Below are 25610 nucleotides of genomic sequence, written 5' to 3'. Positions count from 1 at the left end.
TCGACCACTATAACCACTGTGCCACTGTGCCAGCTTGTAAAATAGAGAAGCACCCAGTACAAAAAAAAAAGGCTTGTAAATACAGTGTAGTTATTTAAAAAATTGCATTTATACCTAAGAGAACTATTCATATGAAAACACGATTAATAAATGAAATACAGTTAAGTTTGCCTCTGACTAACCTCTATGGAAGGAATTCCTTCATAACGCATAACACAGAAGTTTCTCCATTTCCCGTCGGTACTCCATATAAGAACATGTATCTGCGACCTCTATGTGTCAAAGTAGAAGTGAAAACATTCTTGATATAATGGATTCGTGCTACCGACAGCCTAGGAATTCGGCCTCAAATTTTCCCTTTTTGGCACGAACATGCATCTACTGCGGTTGCCCACCGACGACAGAGTTCGAAGCGGCGGCGTAACGGACAGCGTTTGAAGTCCTGGTGACCGCAAGGCGAGAGCGAGCACTCGGTAGTGCGCAAGAGTGTGTGTTATGTAGGAACGCGGTCCAGCATCCCTTGAGCCTGCGTTGCCATTATTCTTGTCGCCGCAGATACACGCACGTATGTGCTCTCCATTTAAAAAAAAGACTTGCATAGGCAGTGCTACTCTTCGGTTGCTGCAGGAGTCTCTGAACTGCACTCTGTTAAAGTGACACCTGATGATAGCTTAGAAAAAAAATAGCAGTAATCTTGCTTCGTGTCATTACACTGGTATTTCGTGGTATCGCATGTTGTTCGCTTTTCGTTTTCAATGCAAAACATTGAAAACGAATAGGTTTTATTGTGCACGCATGGAGTGGCCCCCGACAGCGTTCGGTTTCGCCTTTTATTTTTCTAAAGTGGAGAACCGTGTTGTCACTACCGAGGAGATGCTGGATTAGCTGCCTGAAAATGTCCAAGGTCACGGGGACGATGACAGATCTTTAGAGTTCGACTCGTCTTGTGCTTTGTCCTCTCGCATCCCGTCGCAGGTTTGCTAGACCATGGTCTTCGTTCATTGCGAATGGAAGAAGTGGGGCACAGTACGTAACAGGGACTTTTTTTTCTTCCAGTTTTTCTGTGTTTTTTGGGTTTTGTAGGCGAAAGAACTTGTGCCGTGTGACAATTTTGGGAGCTATTTATGTTTTTCCTTTTCAATAAACTTCCAGTTGCGAGCATGCGCCTGTGTTGTTCTTCCCTCCCCCAGTCCCTGTTCCGTAGTGTGCCCCGCTACTTCCATTCACAGTGAACCGTAACCAACAAGCCCGAATGGCAGTTTTGCTACATGATCTTTGTGTTAGCTCCAGCAATGTGACTGCACGTTGTTGACATTGGCTTCATGCATGTATACGGCAGTATGTATGTATATATAGAGTGGGCATATAATTCTCCACTATATGTATATATATATATATACCGTATTTACTCGATTCTACCGCGCTCTCCATTGTAACGCGCACCCGGTTTCCACGACGAAAAAAAAAAGTAAGACATAAGATTGCAACGCGCACCCATTTTTCTCGTTGGCCCGCACGATCACACCACTCGGGAAAACGGCTCCTTTCGGGAGCGTCTTCCGTTTAAATATGAGGTACGGGGGAAGCTTGTGCCTATCTGACGTGCAACGGAGCATTGCCGTCACTCTAGTTTTACCGTGGCCCGATGTCAGCACGCGAACTTGCTTCGCCCCTTACTTCTCGACGGTTGTGGTGCCAGGCATGTTGAAGTAAAGAGGCGTCTGATCGGCATTCATGATTTGCCCAAGCAGGTAGCCGTTGTTGTGCCGCAAGTTTAGGACAAACCTCTGAAAACTGTTAAGCTTTTCTTCGTACTCCTCCGGCAAGTTTTGACTAATGCCCGTTCGCTTTCGGAGGAAAAAGCCTAAAGTTAGTTAGCCTAAAGCCTAAAGTTAGTTAGCCAGCACCTGCTCGCTTTGAACTGGCTCTGCGTTAGCCCTTTTTCTAATGCTAACTGCATAGCCCGCACTTGGAGCAGTTCTGTCGTCACTGGCCGCTGTGCCGCTCGCTGCTCAAGCACATACTCGGCGAGCAGCTCTTCAATTTGCAGAAACCGACCCTGCTGTGGTCCACTGAAGCCTTTGCGTGAATCTTTGCTGTCGACAATCTTCTGGTTTTGTTTCCGCCAGTCCCGCACGCACGTTTAGGAAACTCCGAACTCCCGATTTACGTCCGTTTCTGCACACGCGAAGACTTTTCTTTTAAAAGTGGCATCGTGGTGCACTCGTCGAGTTTTTCGAGGCGGCCCTTCCATGCCGTCGATGCTAATGAACTACAAGATTACAAACTCCTCTGCACACGTACGAAGTGCCGCACATGGGAAACACATAGGCAGAAATGGCCGACGCGTCATGCCGAAGCACGTAGGGGGCGGCGATTTTGGAAATGCTGATGGCAATAGAATGATCGTATTCATTTTTTTTTTTGAACTCGATTACAACGCGCATGCGATTTACGAACTCGCTTAACCGGAAAAAAAGGTGCGCGTTAGATACGAGTAATTACGGTATATAGCCCATTTCATACATATAGAGTGGGCGTATAATTCTTTATTTTTATTTTTATTTTATTTATTTAATACCCTAAAGGTCCGAATGGGCATTACATAGGGGGGGATAGAGTGGGGTTATGATCACCAGTGGCTATGGGTCTAACCAGTGTTGTGTATTTTCATGTATAAGAGAACTTGAAATAAAATGAAATGAAATGAAAAGTACAGTACAGAACATAAATGAAGGCAGAGATGGTATACATGTCTACTGCATCGAGAAACTGAAAGTGCAATCCAGAAACAACGCCAAACAACAATAGATTACATTGAATGAAAAAAAGGGGTTCACGCGAAATGCACTTTAAAAACAGTAAACAAGAACAAAAAAGCGCGATCAGTACACTCAACAACAGTGTGCAAAAAAAAAAAAAACCATAGAAGAAGAAAAACAAAATAAAGATTTATGCGTCATCAAAGAACTTCAAGAAAGTTTTGAGTGCATGTTGAAATGATGATGAATCGGACAGTTCTGCGTTGTGAGCAGGTAACGCGTTCCATTCTGCGATTGCAAGGACTAAAGGAGAGTTTTTATATCTTTCTGTTTTAGCGAAAATTGGTTTAACTTTGAAGGTGTGGTCTACCCGGGCGGAGATACGAGGTGATGGAATGATATGAAGCTGGGAAAACGGTGTGCTACTGTGGTACAGCGAATGAAAAAAAGATAGTCGAGCCAACTTTCGGCGCATGGCAAGCGAGGGAAGATGAAGTGAATTCTTTAAAGAAGATACGCTTTGGTAACGTGAGTATGAGGACGTGATGAACCGGGTTGCCTTGTTCTGGACAGATTCCAAAAGGTTAGTTAGGTTTGCGCCCTGAGGATGCCATATGATTGAACCGTATTCTAGTGAGGGCCGGATAAGACAATTATATGCATGAAACCTGGTTTCCTTGGTGGCTAAATGTAGGCGCCTTTTGAGAAGGCCTAGTTTTTTAAGGGCTTTAATAGATATTGTAACGCGGACTGAAAGAGCGAGGAAGAAGAAGAGATCGGACGCGCTCGAGGGATGGTGATTCGGCAGTGACGGTAGAGCGCTGCCATTTTTCATTGTAAATAAACCCATCACATCCGTAACAGCTTTGGTGGAGGTGCTGGGTAACTTGCCATCCTGGACCCCGCAGCAGAAGTTCTTCGAAGAAGCAGACGCTTAGCTGGCCTACCTCCGGACAACATCAGCATGAACGACGACACAGCAATCCCATCGACGTCCTACGCTGCTGCATCCACCAGTGCCACCGACACGGCACAAGGTGGCCGTCGACATCGACGACCAGACTACTGGGCACCTGAGCCACGAATTTTCTCAGGTAAAACTGACGAAGACGTGGACGCTTGGCTAAAACACTTCGCGAGAGTGAGCCGCTACTACGAATGGGGCGCACCGGCGAAGCTCGTGAACGTAGTATTCTTCCTTGCCGGGACAGCCTTGCTCTGGTTTGAGAACCATGAACATGTCCTCCTCACTTGGGATATATTTGTTAAGGAACTGAAGGCCTGCTTTGGGGACACGAGTTCCATGAAAAAGAAAGCTGAGCAAACGCTGTCACGTAGGGCTCAGTTGCCCGGCGAGACGTGCACAACCTACATTGAAGAAGTGTTGAAGCTTTGCGGAATTGTCAACGCAAATATGTCTGACGAAGACAAAGTCGGTCATTTGTTGAAAGGCATCGCCGAGGACATGTACAATTTTTTGATAACAAAAGAAAACTTGAACACTCCTTCGATTTTCAGGCAGCAGTGTCGCGCATTCGAGGCGTTGAAGACCCGAAGAATTTTACCCAAGTTCGGGCGCTTGGACAATGTTCCCACTGTCGCAAGTATGGACGTCGCCACCTGCGAAGACATTTCCTACCTCGTACGTCGGGTAGTTCGAGAAGAGCTCGTACGACTTCAAGCAGGTGACGTTCACCACCAATGCTCGTTCGCCGCGTGCCCCGAACCACCTCCCTACTGGATGCGAGAGCGTCACGTCGAAAACCGACCACGCACAAAAACTGCAGATTTTACCCCGCGGCTTCCGTTTTCCCCGACGGGTCGTGGCCACCACCGGATGTCATCATCTCGACGTGCCGCTGCAGACCCCCGACCGTCGTCAACCAGGCCTCTACCAGAAGATTACTATGCTTCATCACAAAATGTTCCTGCGGAGCACGACCCGTCTCCGCGTACTTCTGCCACCTCTGCTCCGGCTAACGTAAGTCGACAAGTCCCCGTTTGCTACACATGTGGTCTCCCAGGGCATATTTCGCGCTTCTGTCCCAGACGGCCGCCTGCACCGCCACGTTTTTCGACGTATCCGGCTCGTATGTACGAAACGCCTGTGCCGCCACGTTTTTCGACGCACCCGCCTCGTATGCACGAAACCTGGACCTCTCACTTGGCCGACCACTGTCCCCAACAGCAATGGCCTAACGAATTTCGCAGCGAGTCCCCTGCCTCCGAGAGAAGCCTGACGCCGCCGCCTCTTCCATCTCCAACTGTGGATGCTGATGATGATGATGATTTTGACAACTACCTGGCCGCAATCTCATCCAACTTCCCAAATTTGGATGTCTTTCGTCACGAACAACAGCGTGACCCTTCGCTGAAACCAATGATTGATGTGGCTCGTAGCTCTAAACGCGCTACGCCATTCGTGATTCATGACGCCCTACTATATCGCAAGAATTACTCCAGCCATGGTTCCACACTACTACTCGTCGTGCCAGAATGCCTGCGTCTTGCGGTATTCCAAGCCATGCACGATGACATCACGTCTGGGCACCTTGGATTTGCCCGAACGCTTCACCGTATCCGACAACGTTTTTACTGGCCTCGACTCTGGAAGACCACCAAGCACTACGTCGCAAGTTGTGATGTCTGCCAACGCCACAAACAACCTACCACACCATCGGCCGGCCCACTGCAGCCGGTTAAGCCACCGACATCACCATTCGAAAAAGTCGGCATAGATTTACTGGGCCCTTTCCCCAAGTCTACCACCGGCCGCCGCTGGATTATTGTGTGCGTAGATTACCTGACGCGGTATACCGAAACGATGGCGGTTGCTTCAGCCACATCATCTGATGTGTCATGGTTTCTTCTACACTCGATCATACTTCGTCACGGGGCCCCTCGTGTGGTGATAAGTGATCGCGGCCGTCAGTTTACCGCTGACGTTGTCGAAGAGTTGCTACGGCTTTGTGGGTGTCAGTATCGCCATTCCACGCCATACCACCCTCAGACCAACGGCCTCACTGAGCGCACCAATCGTACCATCATCAACATGCTTTCAATGTACGTCGCAGCGGATCACAAGAACTGGGATGCCGTATTACCTTTTGTTACATACGCCTTTAATACCGCGAAACACGAAGTCACAGGTTATACGCCTTTCTTTCTTCTCTATGCTCGTCATCCGCAAAGTTTCCTTGACACCATACTTCCATTTTCGACGAACGAAAACGCCAGTGTCGCGCAGACTTTGTGTCGCGCCGAAGAAGCTTGTCGACTTGCTCGGCTCCGAACTCTTTCCGCCCACGCTCGCGCGAAAGACCGTTACGACGCAAAACACCCGCCCGTGACTTTCGCTACAGGTGATTTGGTCTGGCTGTGGACGCCTGTTCGAAACAAGGGACTTTGCCAGAAGTTTCTTTCTAAGTACTCAGGACCGTTTGTCATTACTCAGTGCTTAAGTGACATCACTTACGCTGTCGCGAGAGTGACAGCTCAGAACCGGCGTTCGCGCAAGACGCAAATTGTGCACATTGCCCGATTGAAGCCTTACAACAACCGATCGCTTCTACTCGCTCGGTGAGCTTCGTCTTGCCCGGAGGGAAATGTAACGCGGACTGAAAGAGCGAGGAAGAAGAAGAGATCGGACGCGCTCGAGGGATGGTGATTCGGCAGTGACGGTAGAGCGCTGCCATTTTTCATTGTAAATAAACCCATCACATCCGTAACAATATGTATTCTATGTGGCACGTCCACTTTAAATTCGCCGTAAAGAACACACCTAAATATTTAAACGATTGAACTGAATCTATTGGAGTATCATTTATTTTGTAGTTAGCGGGAACTGTCTCGGGGGTAGGACTAAACATTATGTGTTTGGTTTTTTCTACATTTATTTCCATTTGCCAGCGGCTACACCATTCCTCTAGCCTAATAAGATCAGATTGTAAGATAATTGTATCGTCTGGATTAGATATTTCTCTATACACTACGCAATCATCCGCAAACAAGTGAATAGGTGATTTTAGGCTGCATGCTATGTCATTGATGTAAATCAGGAATAAAAGAGGACCTAACACTGACCCCTGAGGGACCCCAGATGAAACACGTGTTTGGTTAGAAATATGATTGTTTAACTTGACTGCCTGGAAACGGTTGGTTAAAAATTCTTCTATCCATCGTGTTGTGTTTTGGTCAAGTTGGAGTTGGCGAATTTTTAGGAACAGACGTTTATGTGGCACGCGATCAAAGGCTTTCGAGAAATCAACAAAAATTGCATCAACAGGACGGGACACGTTTAGAGAAGAATGAAGGTCAGTTAGCAATTCAAAGAGTTGTGTTTGGCAAATAGATCTTTACGAAACCCATGTTGGCTGTTTAGGAGCAGTTTATTCAGATTAAGGTGGTTCATTATATGCGTGAATAATATGTGTTCGAGTAATTTACAACAGATTGATGTTAGTGAAATTGGCCTGTAGTTATTGGGAACTGTATTGTCACCAGACTTAAAAATTGGGGTCACATGCGCTGATTTCCAATCATCTGGTATAAATCCTGAATCAAGTGATTGTTGAAAAATCAAACAAAGAAAGTATGACGAAAAGGGACTTGTTAATTTTAGAAGTTTCGCGCTAATTCCGTCTGGTCCGGGGCTAGTCTTGAGTGCCAAACGATCTATTGCGCAGGCTACGCCATGCGTAGTGATTACGATAGCGGAAAACGGGTGTTGAACGGTTAGTGACGGCAAATCAAGAGAGCTATCTAGTGGTCGCTCAGCAGTGAAAACTTGAGAGAAGTAGGTGTTCAGTTTTTGAGCACATGCTGCAACAGACAAGGTCTTGCCATCTTCACTTGTGATGGGTGGGGTAGAGTTGTTGTTCTTTGGATTAATAACATTCCAAAATTTTTTAGGGTCTGTTTTTAAAAGGTTTGGGAGCGTGCAATTGTAAAATTCATTTTTGGCCTTGCGAATTGCATCCGCGCACGCGCTGGATGTACTCTTGTATTTAAGCCAGTCGTGGGGGTCGCTCGTTTTAGTGGCTTTCTGGTAGGCTCTTTTCTTTTTATTTAAGCTTCTTTTTACTTCTCGAGTAAACCAAGGGTCATTTACTCTTTCGCTTATTGATAGTTTAGGTACACACAATTCCTCCACTTCCTTTAGTTTATCGCGGAACAAACACCAGTTATGCTGTACTGAACAATGTGCAAAGTTGTGTTCAAAGTCTTCAGAGAAGCTCTGGAACAAATTGTTTAGTTTTTCTGTGTTTGTTCGGCTGTAGTTAAAGATACGTTTCTTCACTTTAGATTTGTCGGCACGTGGTAATGACAACGAGCAATGTACGGCGTTATGGTCACTGATTTTGTCCAGTATGTTTGTTTTAGCAAGCTGTGGGTTATTTGTGAGGACAAGATCTAGTATGTGGTCGCCACGCGTCGGTTCATGTACGAGTTGTTCGAGATTATGATAATGAAGTAAGCGCAGAAAGCTTTGTTTTTAGTTGTTCATGGCGATTGCGTTGAGCATGAACGGTTAGGGAGGCCCAGTCAATATCAGGATAGTTAAAGTCACCAGCAAGAATTAACAGACAACTCGGGAACTTGTGGAAAATGGAATCGATCGAATCGTTAAGAATTTCTACGAAATCCTGCCGGCTATCAGGTGGCCGGTAGCAGGCACCGATGACGCAGTGAACATGTTCAAAATAGCAAGAAACCCAAACGATTTCAAGAGGGCAGGGAATGGAAATAAGAGATGGGTGAAAACCAGATTTTACACCGATTATAACTCCTCCCCCTCGGCAGCCCGCTCTGTCTTTGCAGAAGAGCGCAAATGACGAGGGAAGTGTTAGGTCAATGTTTGGAACGCCTTCAGATAGCCATGTTTCGCTGCCTACAAATATATCAGCCGAACACGTGAACAAAACAGCATTTAGGGCGTCAATTTTGTTATAGATGCTACGAAAATTTGCTACGAGTAAAAATAAGGGTTTGCTTGACTTAGTTTTGTAAAGAGGCCCTTTAAAAGTTCATTGTGGGGCGGGCGCTTTCGTTGAAGCTACCTTGACAACGCAGTCATTTGCAGCATCATAACAAAAAGTGGAGTTGTGCATGTGCAGTTTATTAAAGCGCACTGTGCATTTCTCGGTGCTTTTTCTGTTCGATTTCGCGAAATCGCGCAGCTTTTTTCGGGCTAGCTGTACTTTGGGTGAAAAATCTTCTTCTAGCCAGACTTTGGGCTCTTTAAGATCTTTCAATTTCGAGGCGTTACTAAGGGCTTTCAGTTTTGATTTAAAGTTAAGAAACTTAACAATAATGGGACGGTGAAAGTCAGGCCGGGGTTTCCCAAGTCTATGGGCTCTCTCAATGTCTCCATCTTCGATTTCAAGGTGGGCTGAAAAAAACTCTTTGACAACACGTTCTGATTCTGCGTATCCTTCATTATCTTTTTCCGGAAGGCCTATAATGATAAGATTGTTACGCCTCATTCGGTTGTTCATGTCATCAACGACATCCGCAAGACCTTCATTTGTTTTACAAACATTCGCCTTAACTTCCTGCACAGAATCAGCCACTACGTCAAAAGTGTTTTGGAATTCCGATAGATTGTTCACAGTTTTTTCTATATCAGTCAAACAGGCCTCAGTGCTGCCGATTTTTTGTTTGATTGCGTTAAGGTGGCGGTCCTACTGTCGCCATATTGCGAGTAGTTCTGGAAAAAACACCAGACGGCGCCACCAAGTCAGGACTGGAAGGCCAACATTTCGGAGGTGAACTGCCACACGTGTGCCGGCGCGCCACACTGCATGACGAGGGGGTGCAAATCGCGCTGACACGGTTCGAAGAAATGAGGCATTGAGCAGGGGCTTTTTTTTTTTCTCCCCTTCAGCGCTGACACGGTTCGAAGAAATGAGGCACTGAGCAGGGGCTTTTTTTTTCTCCCCTTCAACGACACCTCCATCTCTCTCCATGCTCACTAGCCCCTGACCCCTGCGGTCGCTGCTTTTCAAGAGATCCCTCATGTAGGCTGCGTAGTCTGCTTGGCCAGCTGCTCTACGTTCCATACAGTGCCGGAATGCGGGGTTGAGTGAAAAACTCTATCGCGGAGGTCACAACAATGTATACAACGGAGATCAAAACTTGGACTATGAGTATTCATGCGAGGTTCAACGGAACAGTTCGTTCTACATATAATTGGGGTTGCTGGAGCATGATGCGGTTCGGTGGGACAGGAGAAGGCAAATTATATTTTACTATGTATACTTCCTTCCCAGTATGACCTAAGCTTCCGAATTTTCAAAACAAAACAAAACAAAACGGGTAGTTAGGCAAATCGCGTGCTAAGAAGTGCGGCCGCTGTGACTCATGGTGCCCAACACGTGCCGAATGCATAATCATTATTTTCCCCCACTATACGTAGCGTAATTTATTTCATTAGAATTGAAACTTCAGCAGGCTAGTATGAATTCATGTTTTGGTTGATGCAGCGTTTAATTATCACCTTGCCGTACGCAAAGCGTCGGACTAGTCAACAAACTATTTTTATGACGCAAATGAAGCAATTACCTCTTGTGTGTCATATGAGCGAGACTCGCACATGCGTGACCTGAATGGTCCAGGTGCGTTATTCCCTTGTCCAAAGAACGACTTCTCTATTCGCGTACGCTATTTCAACATCATTTTTTTTTCCTGTAAAGGTCGTGGCAATAACATGAAGAGTGATCGTTTCGCCTATATCAGTTATTGACTGCAAGCTTGTAGATTCGAGGCCGTTACCTCAAGCTCTATAAACATCTCATGATAAAAACTGGGGCGGATTCACACAAACCTCCCAGGAGTGCAACAAGGGAGGGGAAGACTTATGATACAGTGCATCTCCCATGCATCTTTCTACACAGCCGCTGCTTGTATTACTTCTATGTCGTACCCATTTCGAGTTCGTAAAGCGCATGCAAGGCAAAAACATGAGTACACAAATACAATAGTTGCAAAGGAGTTGAAGAAAAGGTCTTGTCGCACTGGATAAGGCTTTTGGATGCATGATTGGTCAATTCAAATAACTATGTCGGCTAACATATCTTCAAGCAACGAGTCTTAGTGTTGTGTATATGCTATGCAATGAAGGGCTGTCATGCAGTAAGCAAGATTGAGTCAATACACGTTGTTGTGACAATTTATTTAGTACGAAACGAGCGTCGGCAGCACTTGGTTACAGCCACGAAGACACCTGAACATAACACACACAAAAAAGTCGACAGAACTACAACGCATACATTCAGAGAAATGTGAAATCGCACAAAGCAAAAGTACATATAATCACGACTTTCGGATGCGAACTTGTGACAGCAGAGAATGAAGGTGTATGTTTTATTATTATTTTCCGTTATCCTATATCACACACGAACTTTTTACAAAAGTTCATTGGAGCTTCTGTGGTCATGTCTCTCGGTCATTGCTGCTGCAGAACGCACGTGAATGGCTGATGACACACGCGACACAAGGAAGTGAATTGCTACCTCATAGCTTGCTCGAACAAGAGTCTTTGCTATCGTCAAATCTGAGCCTGCATCTGCCATTCGACATATACAAGGTCGTTCTCCTAATGTGCAGTTCTTTAGAGCGAAGCTCTTACGCACATACTGCTGCGTTGAGCGGCGGCGCCTGTTGGCGTCGTCGGCGTAACCAATAGAGCGAACAAGGACGAAAGAGAGCGAACGCGGAGTCTGCCGATGTCACTCGCCACTCCATGGCCTCTAACCTCACGTCGGCAGGGTGCCTTGTCGCATGGTGTTGTACACTGGCACTGAAGAAAACCAACAAGTTCCCTACTCGACGTTGCAATCCTTAGATTGAGTGGCATAAACCCTCAGTGCATAGGAAATATAGATGGGCTTCACCACTGCCGCTCCCCCACCAGACCTGCTTAGTGGGAGCATAGTCAAAAGTTATCCGCCTTTCTGCCTCCCTGAAGGACCTCACTTGTCGCGGGTGCTTCAAAGCAGAAAAAAAAGAGCCCTGGTGCCTCATTGCTGTCCCCGCACGGAAGTACTTTCTTACACCACGCCGTGCATTCAGCAAATTTCATGCCACTTCGCTTCGTTGTTACTGGCTGAAAAATCTGCAAGATTTTCAGGCAGCAGCATGATTTTAGCCAGATTATGCAGTGAGCAACGGAATAAATATTGCTCGATTTTGTGGTTTATTGAAACCGATGACGGATATTCACAGGCGACTCCGAGAGAAGAGTTTGCAAGCGGCCGCATCCCCTTAGAGCAAGTTTGCAGTGATTATGAGGAACGCCGTCATGGGGTACTCCAGAACATTGGTGTTCGCGCATTTCGGCGCTATGGAAATGTGCGCTTGTCGTATATAAAGGTGGAAAGCGAACACGCGTCCTCAACTCCTGCCGCACCATAGTTTTCCCCAGAGTAAATAAATGAAATAAACACGCAGAAAGTACAAAACAGACTTCATCTCATTCCTGTAGGTGTGCCTCGTTTCGTGTTTGTGCTGTTTGTTGTGATGGGTTCATACCACCGTGGTTCATACCAACAAGCGCAGCACGTCTGAAGCTCCGTATATTTCACGGTAAAAAAAAAAGATATTCACAAATACCTTACCCACGCACGTCTGCTCAGTTCGCTCGTATCGCCCGTTTGTCGTTCGTTTTTCTGCTTTCTTCTGATTGTCGTCGCACAGCCCTCGCTTTTCGCTATAGTCCGTGGGGGGTGAGGAAGGCGACAAAGACGTGCACACATAAAAGAGGGACTTTCCAAGAATTCGGCCTTTCTTTTCCCGTGAAGACGCTCACCCCTTCCTCTCGGAGGATACTGCCCACCTGTTTTCACGCTCTCCCGCGGTACCGCGCAGCCTTATGAGACTCTGAGGAGAGGAAGGCTTACAGATGACGGTGCATGGTTTGAAGTTAGAAAAGACGTTTCCTCCTGAGGCAAAATGTTTTTGCACGCCGCATTCGGGGAGACAGGGAACCTTCAAATTCAGCGCTTTCCTTATTTCTGTTTAGGTGGCGCTAGGGGAAGATTTTCGTTGTAGTGATAGGAATAATGCAGATTTCTCAATATTCCTGCAGTTCTTGTGTGCGATTCGTGTGCATAAGTATACCAGGAGACCGTAACTGTTATATTTTAGGCTATGCATGCTTAGCATTCAGCGCTATTTCAAGATAACAACAATTTTTTTGATGTTTACGGCACGATAAATTAAGACAATTTGCGAGCTTTGTTTCGCATTTCTGCTTGCTTTATTGAAAAACGCTACGTTGAGGAAATAGATCAGGGGTTCTAGTTTATCCACGCGAAAATTCAGCTAACGAACTTCAGTAGTTCTCCGCAAAAATGGGCCACGGTAGGTCTATCTAATGAGAATATTGCCCAATTTAGATCAATATAATTAAAAAGCGAGCGGGCGTACATAAATAAAATTGAGCACTCAAACGGAAAATGCCATCCTCTATATACACCCGGAAAATGAATTTTCTCTAGCGAATAGGTGCCGGATAGTCCGCATCGACATTTACTAAATTTGGCTCTTTTCAAAAGCTAATCAGCAATACAGTAAAGGCGCTAGAATAATTTGCTACGTTGAGGAAATAGATAAATATGTTTTAAATGTTCTGCGCAAAGAACAGTGCTGTAACTGCAGCAGATTTTTCAGAAAATGGTCACTGCTGACACACAGTCAGACCAAACCATGTAACCAGCGCTTATTCTTGGCTCTCCCTACCCAAATGCTAAAAGCTTACTTATTTTTAATAGATATGCTTAAAATGTACAAAAATTAAGCTTTTCAATGACACATAAACCAACTATATAAGACAAGAAGAACAGCCGCCACGTCAGTTGGAAAAGTGACAAAAACGATGTGTTCGTGCCGCCGGAGTGAGACCGCCGCCTTAAGGTTAGTCGTAGTTTCTTCATGGCAGTTCTTTAACAAAGTTAGGACGTCCTCGATCTTAGGCCTTGGGTTCGATTCAACGTCACCTGCACAAAGCAGCAGCAATGCCAAGCACGTAAACAGCAGTAGTGTCGAGGGCCTCGGACCGAGAACGCTGATTAAATTCATTCCGGGGGCAGAACGGCTCTGAGATAGGCACTGTAGCGAGCGACATGCAAAAAACCTGCCGATGCGCACCCGATAGGTGCACACGTCGACACCCATAGGAACAAAAAGGGGGGGATCAGCGGCCACAGAAGCTTTCAGTACAAAATTTGAGTGGAAAAATTTCTACCTAGAACGGCAGAACACAGCGGTTACACAGCTGCCACTTTGGCCGTGAATCCCAAAGGGTTGATGCGTTGCCGGGCGTTTTATAGTGTCCTGGTGGCGCGTGACGTCAGAAGATCAGACACGCCCTGTTTTTCCATGTGACTTAGCTGGATGAGATGATTGTCGATATCTTCCGTCGGTAGTCAGCGGCCAGGCGGCACGGAGCAGTAGGCACGAGGCAAGGCTCTTCTTGCTGAACGGCAGAACACAGCGGTTACACAGCTGCCACTTTGGCCGCGAATCCCGAAGGGTTGATGCGTTGCCGGGGGTTTTATAGTGTCCTGGTGGCGCGTGACGTCGGAAGATCAGACACGCCCTGTTTTTCCATGTGACTTAGCTGGATGAGATGATTGTCGATATCTTCCGTCGGTAGTCAGCGGCCAGGCGGCACGGAGCAGTAGGCACGAGGCAAGGCTCTTCTTGCTAGAACGGCAGAACACAACGGTTACACAGCTGCCACTTTGGCCGCGAATCCCCAGCAGTTTTTACTGCTACGTGAATGTTTTATGTGAGCTCTGCCTTCAGCTGGCTTTTTTCTTTCATTGCAATAGCAGTTATATGGACGCTCTCGGCTGAAGTTTAGCATAGGCGTCGCCCTCACTCACTGTATATGTATACGTATCTATATATATGAAAACTCCAGAAAGAAAAACATTCCAGAAAAAGACTTTGCTGCACGGAATAGAACATTGGACCTCTGAATTGTGTGTGTGAAGCGTTGGCCACTGAGCCACGAAGCAGCACCTCCTTCAACGTTCAAATGGCAAGCTATATATATCTACCTCTTGCTGCTGGTGACGAGCATCCTCGGGGAACTATCGTGTTTTCAGCATTACCAGCAAAATGGCACAATGAGCGCGCATCGCCACATCATCATGACGTAGAGGCGCGTGCTCTCACCTCTCACGCGTACGTTGCCTTGCGAAAAGGGGGCAGGGTGCACGCTCACACTAGCGCTTATCTCGTGGTGGGTCAATCGTACGTCTTGGCTGGCTTTGGGCTTTCACCGGAACGATTCTGTTGTAGTTATCGGGTGCACAAAGGTCACTGTAATCGCTGCACAGTCTCAGTTTGCAAAGAGGGCACGCTTTACAGACAAAGTGAAGTAACACCTGAAACTCTTATTCTTGTTCATTTGTACCTGTGAGTACGTTCTGTGCATCAATTTTGCGTGATAAACACTGGGCACGTTTCAATGTGCTTGCCATTCTGTGCGTAACCTTTTAATTTGTTGATATTGTGTTCATTGCTTCAACGTTGTGGCAAAGCTGCGACTTTTAAATGTTTGTTTCAATGCTGAATTTTCGTTCTGAAATTGCGTATCGCGAAAACCTGCTCGTAACGAATATTTTAGGGAATTTGTCAGTTTCATTATATCCAGGTTTAAGTGTATCAAGAAATTTGCTGCTGGATCATCGAGCGTGAAGGTGTGTAGAAGCTTGAAGAAAAATGAGTACAAAAGATTAAAATCTGGAAGTTAATGAATGTATTGTGTATGAAGATTACACGTGGTTGCCTCTACACAGTTATTCTCAAATTAGGTAGCAACAAGAAGTTCTACGCAATAGAATTGGCTTGCCCCTTATATAAACAGTACCTCAGGTAGTCAAAATTACTAATCTGAAGTCCCCTTTTATTCCCCCATATTTTATATCATACTCCATAATCGGATGTTGGTTTTGTCTGTAAGGTCCCAGAATAATCTTACATCATGAACTCGGTTTGTCCGAATATCAACAATTCAAAAGCACAAATAAATGAAGTGTTACATTAAATTTTTCTGTGTTTTCCCTGGGAAAGTGAAGGGTTTTAGGAAATATTGATCGGAATTTGTGGCGGTCACTTAGTGCAATCGAATGAGCCTACTCGATGTCTTTGAAAAGCAGAACTAAACAATTGCAGCACAATGATTTTCCTGGGAATTCGTTCTGTCACATGCATTACTTGGAACGTGATTCGGAAGAAACTAAAAAGTAGAACACGCTTCAAGTCACAGGTGTAAGAACTTGAGAATTTTCACTAATAACTTAGTTTCATAACTCGTAATTGCTGAAGGGATACGAACAGTGATTTTTGATTGCAGGAGAACCCCAAAAACTTGCCTGTGGAGAAGATGCTTGAAACAGTTGTGGGACTTTTGGGAAGGACTACTGGACGAGTACAGGTATGCCAACAGAGAGAAGCTTCACTGCTTATGGTATTGCATACTAAAAAGCTCTCTATGCATGTGCAGTCTTTGGGAAACTGTATTCTGAAAGAAAGCTTACCCCTGACCCTTTTTATTAATTTTATTGCATGACGTTGTGCAAGTTTATATCTCTCTTTTTAATATTGTCTGTTAGTGCTTTAGTGGTTGTCAAGTGGCCCTAATAAAAAAGAAAGGTGGCACATCTTTAGAAGCTGGTTTTGTAACAAAAAATGTCCCCACCTCCCCGAAGGGAATGTTGAGGAAATGTGAATGCATTTCTTAGCGTCCATAACGGCGTTTAGCATGTGAGAACCCAACGTTATAAGAATATATTCTTTTTTTCTTACACCGTGCAGCCAATAGCACTGTCTGCCGCATGTGGCGTTTTTCTGTTGCGAGAAACGCGGTATGCGTTTCCAGCTCTAGTAGCTAGTGTGCACTGTTTAAACATACTATGAAGTGAACAAAACAAACAGCGTTCTGACGTTTCACAGCGGCATCTTGAGCACACATATCCGGATGTTCTTGAAAGGTGTCCAGCCAGAGAACGGTCGAGAGTGAGGCGCGAGTAAACAGGAGAGTGACGCAGGGAAGAGATTGTGCGAACAGCTAGAGAACGAGCGACGAAGCATTGCACCTACCCTCTCCTACACTCTCGCACCACATGCTCTGGTTGCTAGGGGCGAGGATAAGCGTGTGCACCCCCAGCTGTTGCTATGAGAGAGAGTATGAGCAGAGAGTGAGAGTGGATTGAATGATTGATTGATATGTGGGGTTTAACGTCCCAAAACCACCATATGATTATGAGAGACGCCGTAGTGGAGGGCTCCGGAAATTTTGACCACTTAGGGTTCTTTAACGTGCACCGAAATCTGAGTACACGGGCCTACAACATTTCCGCGTCCATCGGAAATGCAGCCGCCGCAGCCGGTATTCGAACCCGCGACCTGCGGGTCAGCAGTTGAGTACCTTAGCCACTAGACCACTGCGGCGTGGCAGAGTGAGAGTGGTGCCGCATACAACACTAGATGCCTGACATAGCCCGACTAAAAAAAAAAATGCATTCGCATTTAGTAAGTTGATAGAAGAACTTTTGACAGGTGTGCAACAGCTGCGCCAATTGTGCCAATTTGATAAAATTCTCCATTTTTGTGCCGAGCTGCGCCAAAACATGAAAGTTGCAATGGTCTGATGAACGCCTCGCGTCCATCGATCCGTTGACTGTAGCAAATGCCTATCGGCGAGACGACGTAAAAAAAACAAAGATGCGATGCTGTAGCGGCCAACACTTTGTGAGAAATATGAACTTCCTAGTCAGGCAAACGTGGCTATGGCATGCTAGCAACTAGAGCTGGAAGAGCATGCCGCGTTTTTCGTGCACGAGTTGACATGCTGGCAACGCCAGAGTTGCCGGTTTTCTTCATGGGTCGCCTAGCGGTGGCACATAAAACTTTTTTTTTGTTGAAGTTGTGTTAGCTGCGTTGTCCCGGCGATAGACATCCGGTGATGATATGCACCTTGCAAGCGAGCCTAGAAGTTGGGCCCTAAACCTAACCTTGTCGTGACAAAAAAAAAGGGGGGGGGAGGGAGGGGGGAGCGGTGTTTAAAATTTTTTTGGCCTTGTTCTAAATCGTGCAGAACACTGCTTAAGCCACGTTCGCCACAGTGTACCAATGCCCCGAGAAAAAGCGTCGTATGACTTGGAAGGGGCTGTTAGCATTAGTCATGGGACCCTGCACATTTATTTTCTATTACTCAAATGTGTATACGCTGCATAATTCTGCGTGCTAATATGACCGTTGGCTAATGTAAAAAATACTGGAAATTATTTGGAGCAGTGTGGGACATTTCTGTTGCCCTTTTCTGCCAGACTTTTTTTTTTTTTTTTCTGCCACCCCTACTCACTTTCTCGAGTCTCCTGAATTTCAAAGTTGCCAGCTCGGCTGATGCACATTTTTATTCGCAGACTCCATCAAAAGATTTTTCAGGAGTGGCTAATGGTAATATGGTCGATCATTGTTTGCTCAAGTGAGTGGTTTGAAATGATAACTTTATTAAATTAACAGTGTTAATAATTACTCTGCACAATTTAGGTGATGTGAAATGATTTATACAATTTTTTTCTCTAAATATACTGCTCCAGATTTGGTCCTTCATGATAAAGAATGGATGTATTTTTTTTTTTTTTCGTTACCTGCTCCAGCTTTTCATATTAGGGCTTCAAAAATAACATTTTGCTGCTCCAAAAATCACCCCGAATTCTATTTTGGTTGTTACAGCCTTGTTCTGAATATCCATTGTTCCACTTAAATTTCTTTGGCCCCGTCATTGTCCACATCTTATCACATAGTGTCTCTTGCAGCAGGTCCTCTTGTGAAAAGATGTTGCTGTACAACCAAATCTCCTCTTGTCCACAGCGTCTGGCACAGAAAGTGGCAGTCGACGTGTGCTTCTCGATCAGCGGCCTCGAGAACTGCAGTCGCGCTGACGTTGCCGAGGTCAAGGTTCTTTTGGGTGCCCTCTACTCGCCTGAACTTGTAGTGCGAGAAACCGCTCTGCAGGTAAACCAGCTGGATGGGTTACCCTTGCATCAAGGGTTTTAAACTTGGGCTTTTGTGGGTGGCATTTGCAAGTCCCGACTGCTCATTTGGCAGAGTGTGTCTCATTGGGCCATTGGGGTTGGAAATGCTGTTACTGTTGTCAGAAACCTTGGCAACATTTTGGTAATTCAGACAATGGCCATTTTTTACATAACATAGTATTGAATTGTTTAATTGCTGTGGTTATTGCACCTGGCACAACAGCTCTGTTGGAAAGTACAAATATCTTTATATTTCGTTTTAGCAAAGTTGCATCTTGAACAAAATTAAGTTTGTTATATCAAAAAATTTGTTATAAATAATTTTGCTGACACTATCGATTGCAAGACTATTTTTTCTTTTCTTTGTTATAAGCAATATCTCATTATATCTGTGTTCGTTATATTGAGGTTCGTGTGTATAAGGTCGGGAAGCAACAACTCACTGTCAACATTCTAAATTGTTCCTGGGATGCAATCCACCTAGCTGTCAACATTCTAAATTGTTCCTGGGATGCAATCTACCTAGCGTCCTGCCTTTCAAAGTGTTGTACAGTTAAAGTGTCATGTAAATTTTTTTTTTTGTGGAGGGTTATGGCCAGGGTGTGTGTGTGATTGATGCAAGAGTCCATATCAAGTGTTTTGGATACTTGTAGCCCTGAGATTGAGCAATCTTCTAGCTCTTCTAATGGTCGCTCACATGTGTGCCCAGTGCCTGCTGATGCTTCAGCTGGTGGTGCCAACTCGCGAGGCTGACCCCGAGAACAACCTTGAGCTGGCAGCCCGATTGTGGGTGGCACGATTCGATTCCAAGGAGGAAATCAAGACCCTGGCTGAAAAGTATGTTTTTTTTTTTTCAGCCGTCTTCTAGTCTTATCCTGCTATCGGAGTGTTTGAATTGCAATTCCAGGGCTCCGCCAGCTTGAAATAAATGGCAATTACCTATACTTCTGGGCAACAAGCTCAGATGAGACAAATTTTCGCTTATGCCGAACTGGTATAGGAAAGGTTCTTTTTTTTAGTTTTTCCCAATGCAAAAAATAAAAAAAAGCTTTCAAATGCTAAAATAGAGAAAAAGATCTTACTTTTGTGATAACCGCCACTGTTGAAGAATCTGCATAGTGAATATCGCAGTCTTGTTGGGGAATTATTGAGACTAGAAAGAGAGAGAAAAAAAAGAAAAAAATATGGTCGAGTGCTCGAGGTATCTCTCAAAATGCATGGCTAGCTTCGCTTGTGGGGTGATTATGTTACGTAGCAGAACACTGCGGAGCAAACGCAGAGCTGTGGACGCAACTGAGCCAGTGATGCGATTCACTGATGTGGTGATGGCACCCACTCTTCCTCTGTTGCTGTGGGATTGCCACAGATTCCCGCTAAAATCTTCCCAAACCTATTCATATGTTACCAAGAGGGACGACGTACGCTAGCGAAATCGCATGGCAGCTCGAGAATAGCAAACAGCTGAGGGCCATGGCGCAAATGTGAACAGCAGTGCTGCTGTGCATGAAAAAAAAAGAAAATGCAGTTCACACAAGCAACATGGTGGCAGTGACGTGTTGTGTGCGTTACTTTTCTACCGTTGGGCTGATTTTGTAAACAAAGTTGGTAATAGAAGCAAAAGTTGGGCTTGTTGGGGGTTCATGCTTGGGATGTAAAAAGTGCACAAAAATACAGACAGGGACTGAAAAATTCATCGCTTCAGTCTTTGTCTATATTTTTGCACTGTTTTTTCATCTTATATATGGTAATCCCCATGCAAGCTCAATGTAGGGGTATCTTACTAGACCAAAAGCTAGAAGAATAGGTATTTGAGCACCTCTTGGAGTAGTCTGACTTTGAAGCAGTAGAAATTAAAGGGGCAAGGGACAGGACAATTTGTTTGTTGTTGTTGTGAGATGGCAGTTTGGCAACATTGCATTGTTCAAAAATTTCTGTGCGCATTATCCAGGAACAGGAAAGTATTTTGCTGCGAGAATATCTATATTACATGAATTTGTTATTTCAGGTTTTGACTGCACGAATGGGCAGAGCTGTAGTCGGGGCATGTCACATTATAAGCGCATGCTCCTCCCGAAATTTCTAAAGGGGTGATGAGGGTCCTAAAGAAAGTTTTTTAAAATTTATTATTGTACTGTAATGAAAATTACTATGTATGCGTACCATTGAATAGAGATTTCAAATCTGCAAACAGATTTTAAATGTCTCATTTAGAAGAAAAGTAATGACAGATTTTCACATAATAATTAAGTATTTTTTTACGGGTCCTTATGGTAACTTGATATAAAAAAAGTCAGTTTACGAAACTATGCGTTTACTCTAAAATGTTCATCCCGCACTAATGCAAACTAGATCTGAGAACAGCTATTTCTTCGGTGAGAAATAATTTTTAAACTTGAAATTGAAAAATGAGCTTCCAGTAATTAGCTGGTATTTATCATATAATTAAGAGTCTATCAAGTTTGAGAGAAAAAGAAAAGCTTTAGCTTCTAGCTCAAGTGCTGCGGAAAAGAATGGTACCAAGTTCGTTGGCGGCGTTAAGTGACCGGCTCGCAAAGGCGACTGGCCGGAGGACGCCGTCGTGCTTCTGAAGGAGTACCGCGCCGAGACCCAGGTCGCTCGCGTCCGCTTGGGCAACGAACTCCCTGTTCAGGTCGGGCAGCTTTAACTCGACTGTGGCCACTAGAGCTTCGGAAAGCACCTTGAAGGCTCGCTCTTGTTCTGGCCCCCAGCTCCATTGTGCCGACTTTTTCAAGAGTGCAGTCAAGGGTGCTTGAAGGGCCGCACAGTTTGGGATGAACTGTCGATATTAGTTCACCATGCCCGAAAAGTGCCTCAGGCCTTGAATGTTTGCCGGCGTCGGGTACTTAACAATGGCACGTACCTTCTCCTCGCACGGCAGAACACGACCGCTCTGAATGGTAAAGCCTAATAGTGAGATGCGAGTCTCAGCTATTTGAGTTTTCTTCGGGTTCAAAGTCAACCCGGCGGCACGTAACCTCCCGAGGACATCCTCCATGTGGTGAAGGTGTTCCTCGAACGTTCGAGAGAACATGACGATGTCGTCGAGGTACGCCATGGTGTGTTGCCATTTAGCGTCCCCTAGAACGCGGTCTATCAATCTCGGGAACGTAGCTGCAGCTCCAGAACAGCCAAGCGGCATGCGGGTAAACTCGTACAAACCTCTGTGATAGGTGAACGCAGTTTTCTCCGCGTCCGCTTGCTCCATCTGAACCTGTAGGTAACCGCGGCTAGCATCCAAGGTGCTGAAGTAGCAAGCACCGCCTAGAGCAGCCACGATCGAGTCCACGTTAGGCATAGGATAGGCATCCTTCCTTGTGACCTCGTTCAGCCGGCGGTAGTCCACACAGAGCCGATGAGAGCTGTCTCTTTTGGGGACCATTACCACCGGTGAACCCCAAGGACTGTTTGAGCGTTGGACAACTCCGGTCTCAAACAACTCATCCAGTGCCTGGTCAATTGCTTTCCTCTTTGCCGCACTAACGGGATGAGGATTGCATTTCCACGGTTGTGCGTCGCCTGTGTCAATCCGGTGCCTCACCAGAGAGGAGCAACCCGGGCGTTCTGTGAACGTGTCGCTGAAGCGGGTCAACAGCGACGACAGGCGTGCTTTCTCGTGGTTCGATAAGCTGTCCGGCAAAGGCGGCAGCGAGCCATCCGAGCTGCTGCTTAGAGGGGGGTCACCGGCATAGCCGAGACCTCGTTCACCGCGGCAGCATTATGCTCGAGGGAAAGCTGTACGCACAGACCATTTTCCGCCGCGCTGGCCAAAGGACCAGTCTTGGCGTCGGAGGGGGAGACGCGGGCCGCGGGGGCAACGCTTGGTCTCCTTTCCTCCTTCTTCCTCGTGGCGTCCGGCGACTTACTGGCAGCTGAGACCACGGGAGGTGCAGCGAAAGGCCGTAGGGCGCTGGAAGGGCCGTCTCTGTAGCCTCCGCTCGCGCCGTCAATCACGATACCTGTGCGCGCGAGAAAGTCGCGACCGAGAATCACTGGCACGGAAAGACCAGGGAGATGCACAAAGCGCTGTCGGCGTGCGCAATTCTCCCAACGCACAACCAACCTCGCAGCGCCGCACGAGGTGGTGGTACCGCTGGCGAAGTGGAAGGCAGTGTCGCAAGCTCGAATGCGGACAGAGCGGTCGCGCAAATGAGCCCGAACCTCTTCGCCGAACAGCGAGATCGAAGCCCCGCTATCCAGCAGCGCCGCAAACTCTCGATCAGCAATCGTAAGGGCAATGAACGGTGCCGGCGTGCCTGGAATGTCATGTCCAGCGCGACACGCCATCGGTGCCAAAGGTTGTGTTACACCCCCGTGCTCCCTTACTGCTGCAGCCGCCGGCAAGGGGGAGCTCACCGACGGCTCACCTCGTTTCCCAGCGGGCGAGGAGGCCCTTGTGTCGGTTGGGGCGCGTTTCACTCACGCGCGGTGGGACCACGCTCACTGCACCGAAAGCAGACAATGCCTTTTCCTCCAACAGGGGGGGTATTTTGGCGATCCTTTAGAGCTACGAGGTGTCCGTTCACTAGCCGCAGTGGGGGCTCCGCGATCGGATATCCCCTCGTGCACTGGAGCACGGGGTTTCCTTTCTCGTTCACGCTTCCGGGCAACGGTGGCCGCCCGGCCGTATGAGTACGGGTCCAGAGCGCGGTGTGACACGTCGAGCGGGTCTCGGTCTCTCGCGGCAGACGCCGCCTCATGGTTCGGGGAACCCCAGTGTGACGAGTCACGACCAGCCCACGCACAACGAGGCTCGAGAGACGCGGATGGCGGTGCGGTGGGCGATAGGCTCGCGCCGCCAGAATGTTGCCCTGAATACGCTTCACATCGGATGCCACCTCGTTTAGGTCACGATAATGGGCACTCCGAAGGTAAGCGGCGAAGGTTGGATGAGCCTGGCGTATGGCTCGCTCCACCTTCTCGGCGTCTGATGCCGTAGGATCGGCAAGGAGGTAGAGCTCCTGCAAAGCCCGAACGTACTCGAGAAGAGATTCGTCGAGATGCTGTGTGCGAAGCTCTAACTCGCGGCGCATGCGGCGCTCGTATTCAGGAGGAAGGAATTCGCTACGGAAGAGCGTCCTAAACTCCTCCATCGAGCGAGCTTGGTGGCCGATGAGCCGGTACCACCTTGCCGCTTGGGCTGTCAGCGATACGGGCAAAACAGAGCCTAGCATAACACTGGTCAATTGAGCCTGCTGATAGCGGTGCAGCGCATCGAGGTACTCTGTGGCACTGATGCGGTCAAAATAACCGCTGTACTCAGGCAGAGGTACCCTTAAGCTACTCGGAATGCTTGGCTGAGGGGACTCGGGGTCTCCCTTTAAAGCACAAGGCTGCGAGCGCACCGCATCCAACAGAACGTTCAGGAGCTGCACCGCAGTTGCGTGCAGCGGTGACTGCTCCGACGCGAGCGCGGCCGTAACAGATGCGCGCGCCTGTTCCCCAACATGCGCGTACGACCGAAAAGAACCAGTACACGGCATGGAGGAGGGTAGGGTTTGCGCTCCGACTGGTGCTTGAGGCCTCACGCGACTGGCAAACAGGTCGACAGCGGAGCACGGTGGCCCACGTCCGTCGAAAGCATCGGCCACCTGAGTCTCAGGCCAGCGAGCGTCGGTGAACGCGGCGACGTTGTCGATTAAGCGAGCAGGCTCGTGAATGACGTCAACCCTTTGCGCTCGCGACTACCACGGGTCAGTAAGCGCGTTCCCGCCAACACCTGAGTGCCCTCGGTAAGAAGGACTGGGTGCGGCGATTTGAGCTGTCAACTGTGCTGCTGACGGGGAAAAGTCAGCGAGCGGAGACTGCGCCGGGGACGGGCCCGTAAGCACTATTATCGAACAGCTGATACAGCCCGTTACTGGCTTGGCTAGGACTGTGGTCCTCGTTCAAGCGACTCGCATCACCGTAGGGGGCCCCGAAAAAGGGATCTCTCCCGGTGAACGAAAGCAGAGGGTCGCCGAGAGGGCCGTACCCCGTGCTGTTGCAGCCATCCGCCTCGAACGAGATCAGGTCCGTTGCCACATAATCGAACAGGAACGAGCGGCTCGAAGGGGTCTGCTCTGAAGCTATGCCGAAACCACGTTGGGCGCCAGTTATGTGGAGATAGGTTTGCACAAGGCTTACCTACTATGCGCAACCGTGTAGGGATGCGACGTCCTTCACTGCCGCTGCGTGCGAAGACGTTGCGGCCGGGTGCGTCGTTTTCTCCGGCACGGCGCAGAAACCACGCACGAGGCAGGATAACAACAACGGGTTTATTAACCCAAGATGCAGCACAGTGCGACACTCGCGGGCTTGCAGGCCGTATAGGGAACTCCACAAGACCGAGCAAGTACGCTTGCCCAGGGCGCTACGACTCCCGCAGAAGGGCCGAAGTCGATAGCACAAACGAGAAGCCGCCTGCTAAGCAGCGCGTCAAGCTCTCGTGGAGGCCTGAGAGCATCTGCCGCGACGAGCGAATCGTCGGGCGCAACATAAACATAGCTCGTAGGAGAGGAGGATGTCATGCGCGCCCAACGGGAAATGGCGCTGCGTTGTGACGTAGTCCCGCGCAGCGCACCACCGTAGCGTGCCCGGACACGCCAGCGCGGGAAGAAGCCGACGGTTGACTGGCCCAAACCAAGAGGCGCCATGGCAGCCATCTTGGCGGATTCCGGCGCTTATGCGCGCCCGGGCTACGCTGCCGCCGCGCGTGCGGCAGCTGGGAATGAGGTGCCAGATAGGAGGGCGCTCTCCATTCCCACAGCGTCGAGCTGTAAACGTTGTTAGCTTGCTC

At 47.6% G+C, this 25610-nt stretch overlaps 1 protein-coding gene across 1 annotated transcript in view; it reads left to right on the top strand.

Annotated features, from left to right (window-relative positions):
• The window catches only part of LOC142804118 (stalled ribosome sensor GCN1-like), a 344986-nt gene that overhangs the window by 146428 nt on the left and 172948 nt on the right, over window positions 1-25610 (top strand). Inside the window, exons 25-27 of the mRNA XM_075890700.1 lie at window positions 16129-16209; window positions 18651-18794; window positions 19524-19651. Coding sequence (XP_075746815.1) covers window positions 16129-16209; window positions 18651-18794; window positions 19524-19651 — 353 coding nt within the window. The remainder of the gene's footprint in view (window positions 1-16128; window positions 16210-18650; window positions 18795-19523; window positions 19652-25610) is intronic.

Source organism: Rhipicephalus microplus, chromosome 3, assembly GCF_043290135.1.
Source record: "Rhipicephalus microplus isolate Deutch F79 chromosome 3, USDA_Rmic, whole genome shotgun sequence".
In the NCBI taxonomy this organism is placed as follows: domain Eukaryota; kingdom Metazoa; phylum Arthropoda; class Arachnida; order Ixodida; family Ixodidae; genus Rhipicephalus; species Rhipicephalus microplus.
This window is presented reverse-complemented; position numbering and strand designations above follow the sequence as displayed.